General features: G+C 36.8%; 1 protein-coding gene across 1 annotated transcript in view; it reads right to left on the bottom strand.

Annotated features, from left to right (window-relative positions):
- PUS10 (pseudouridylate synthase 10) overlaps nt 1–3,503 on the bottom strand; it is a 30,026-nt gene that overhangs the window by 18,937 nt on the left and 7,586 nt on the right. Inside the window, exon 4 of the mRNA XM_010194982.1 lies at nt 1,014–1,048. Coding sequence (XP_010193284.1) covers nt 1,014–1,048 — 35 coding nt within the window. The remainder of the gene's footprint in view (nt 1–1,013; nt 1,049–3,503) is intronic.

The raw sequence follows: 3,503 nt of genomic DNA, 5'->3' as shown, positions 1-3,503 counted from the left end.
GCCCTTTGGCCATGCTTCCCTGCCAGCACTTGCATGCTGACACTACACAGCATGGAAAGTAATACCAGTCCATTGATCCCATTTAAAGCAAACCCTAACCCATCAAAAAAAGATTTGGTTTTCAACCAGATCAGTGAGACTATCAGCTCTTCCAGTGGTCACATAAACATTTATATTAACACCAGAAAGACAGAAGGTACATGCAGATGGAGACAAGATCCTTCTGATAGTAAATCAACATCTAGTTCAGCTTAAGTAAACTAAGTATCTAGATCCTGTAAGGCAGCACCTATGCTACTCCCTAAGGAGCTTCCCGTCCAGCTTCCAGCCTAAATAAGATTTGGTTTTGCCCTCTATTTGCTAGTGTTATTTTCACTAACATTTAAAAATTTTTTTTTTCTTCTGCATAAAAGAACATGCATTAAGGAAGCTCATGCCATAACTTCATGGTAGATTAAAAGTAGCAAAAGTTGCAAAAAGTTGAAAAAGTCTTTCCAGAGTCTACTTGGAGAAGAGCTGAGAAAGAGATATGCAGAAAAATCCTTTATTTAAAAGGAAGCACAAAAATCCTTTTTGCCTGCTCAACATTTATACAGACAAATGGTGTTATTGTCAGACATACAGCAAAAGCTATGGACAATAAAAATAAAAAAAACAATATTTAAAAAACCCCAGCACATTCCAATTATGAATTTCCTTATGATTAGTTCTGAATGTACAAAGTAAGTTAAAATTTTGACCAAGGACATAGCAAGTGAATCTACATATTACACAACTGTTAGCAGAAGTACTTCCATAAGAAAGCAACTGTCCTGACCTCGAAAATACAGCATTAATTGCTTGGTTAAAATTTTCTCTTAGCATACCTGTACCAGCAGGTCCACTGCATTAAGCGTTTTTTTCATTTCTACCATGTTGGAAGAACATTATAGTAAGAGCATTTCTCCTTTCTCTAAATCTGGAGAACTCTCTTAATAGAAGTGATATGAGGGTTGCCAAAAGAAATTACTCACCTCATTTCCTGTTTTACCAGCAGCCAAGCAGCATGCTATAGGTACCAGCCATGACCAGGAAGAAGAGGGAAAAAAAAAACAAACAAGAGAAATTAAGGCTCAAAACTCCCAACAATTTAAGAGACTGTTAGCAGAAGGAAAAATGTTTTAAAAACTCAGGACAAAAAGGAATTACTAGGATTTTAATTTAGCTTTTGCTTTAGAAGTGGAAAGATAGAATTAGTGTTTGCTTTCATTTGTAAGACATCACTTTGCAATTGACCTCAGATCCTAGCTGGCTTTAAAAAAGAGATCAGGCTGCATTAAACACACTTTGCAACTTGCTGTTAACACTCTAACTACAAAAAGACTCTGACAGTCTAAGTCTAGTGCAACTGGCAGTTATCTACCACTCAGAGAAATGAGGAAAGAGAAAGTGTCTAAATTAATGGTATAGGAAAACTGATTTGACATATAAATTTTAAAAATTCAAATTCAGTTATCATTCATTATAAAAAACATGAAATAAAAGACACACTTGGTTTTATGATAAACACAAATCCTTTCCCTGAGGATTACCCATTTATTTAATGCACACCACTTACTTTAGTATATACAGGCTGAATAGGAGAAAGCTGAGGAACAGAAGGGAAAATTCTAGTAATCAGAGGAAGCTTTTAGTACAAACACTTGAGTTTATTAACAATTATTTACCACACAGCATACATAGGAATGGCTGGAAGATGTGCTCTGAGAATCAATAGCAGATTCAACCTTGAATTCTCCTTTTTTATTTCCCAATTGACCGTCTATTGCTTTGTGCAGATTCTCTATGAATACCACCTTCTGCAGCTCCTGACACACTTGGAGCAGAGGCTCCAAGAAGTAATATGTGCTGTGACCACAGGATAATTCAGGGATCTCAGGAGGTCTCTATCCAACCACGTGCTTATAGCAGAACCGGCTATGAAATCAGACAAGGTTGCTCAGGGCTTTACCCAAAGAATTCTTGAAAATATCCAGTAATGGAGACTGCACCACCTTTCTGGACAACCTGCTCCAATGCTTGATTGTCCTCAATTGTACTCAAATGCTACTTCTCTCCTCTAGGAGCCTTATGTATGTAAAGAAACATGATGTAGCAGGCTCCTTAGATGCAACAGTGCCCAGGAAAGAAGACCATGAACCAACACTAAGTGTCCCAGCCAACAAATGGAACTCAGCAGTATAAGAATCAACAATAGTTATGACAAAGGTCAAAAGCAGAATTAAAATCACCAGTGTATGAGAGGACAATAGAAAAATACAAAAGAAAGCACAAAGAAGCAACAGCCATCAAATCAGTGCAACACTAACAGACTTGAACAAAATTAAACGCAATCAAGAAACTGAAGACTTCTAAACAACATTACTTATGCCAAAATCTTCCAAAAGCGTCTCTTGCCCAAACTCTGCTCTGGGGAGCCAAACATTTTAGAATGCATCTCCTTGCAGTCTCACTCACTTGTCTTTGTACTGATATATTGATTCAGTAAGATGATCTATTTCTTCAGTGTAGTAATTGTTCAGTGCTTTAAATTTTGCCTCTGCATGGGCCAAGAATAACTGCCATTCTCTGCACCACAATGAAAACATACCTTACTAAACTGAAGTGCATTACAGTTAACCAGAATTTTAAGTTTGACCACAAATGGCCTATTAGGTCTTTAGTTAAGTGGAAAAAAATGTTATGTTGGACACAGGTATTCAGAAGACCCATATAATGTTTCCATTTCAACAGAATGCCTATTAGTGCAAAAATAAATAAGAAGATAAAAACTCCCCTCAAAGCTTCCTACAGTGAAGCAACAACAACAATAACATTCTCAGTTCTTCCTCTACTAACAACAACAAAATACATTATGACTGGCAGGATGCCACTTAAGTAATAGATCTCGTACTGTCAATACACAGTCTGGACACCTTGTCTCACCATCCTCACTGAATTCCAAAAACCAAGTTGTCTGGCTTGAAACAATTACAATGAGAAAAATCAAAAGTAATAGTTTCCAGTCTGTGGACTGCAGACTACTAGTAAAGTGTCAGAGAAAGGTGCCTCCATACATTGCATTCTCATACAACCATATGTACATATGCAATGACCAACAGAACTGGTATCTCAAAAGCAGTGAACATCACAGATCTAAACTCTTCAGAATTTTAAATCTCTTCCCTATCTTTCATTCTTCATATATGGTGCTTTGAGAATAACCTCCCCACGAACCCTGCTGAAAGAATTACTGTCTATTGTCAAGGAAATAATTCTGATGAAGAGGTTTGAAAACATGTATCAGACTTACAGGAGCAGAGCCAGGATCACAGCATCTTTTCATTGATATCAGAAGGAGTCACATCCTAGATCTCTTTTACATGCCAACAGAGGAACTCAATTTAAAAAAGAGTCTATTATTCTTCCCTTGGCACATTTAAAAGAATGAAGGAAGCCTAAAAACAATGCTAGAAATATTAAAG

The sequence above is a fragment of the Mesitornis unicolor genome, unplaced genomic scaffold (assembly GCF_000695765.1).
Source record: "Mesitornis unicolor isolate BGI_N332 unplaced genomic scaffold, ASM69576v1 scaffold29151, whole genome shotgun sequence".
Taxonomy (NCBI): Eukaryota; Metazoa; Chordata; class Aves; order Mesitornithiformes; family Mesitornithidae; genus Mesitornis; species Mesitornis unicolor.
Note: the sequence above shows the minus strand (reverse complement) of the source record. Positions and strands in the feature narration are given on the sequence as shown.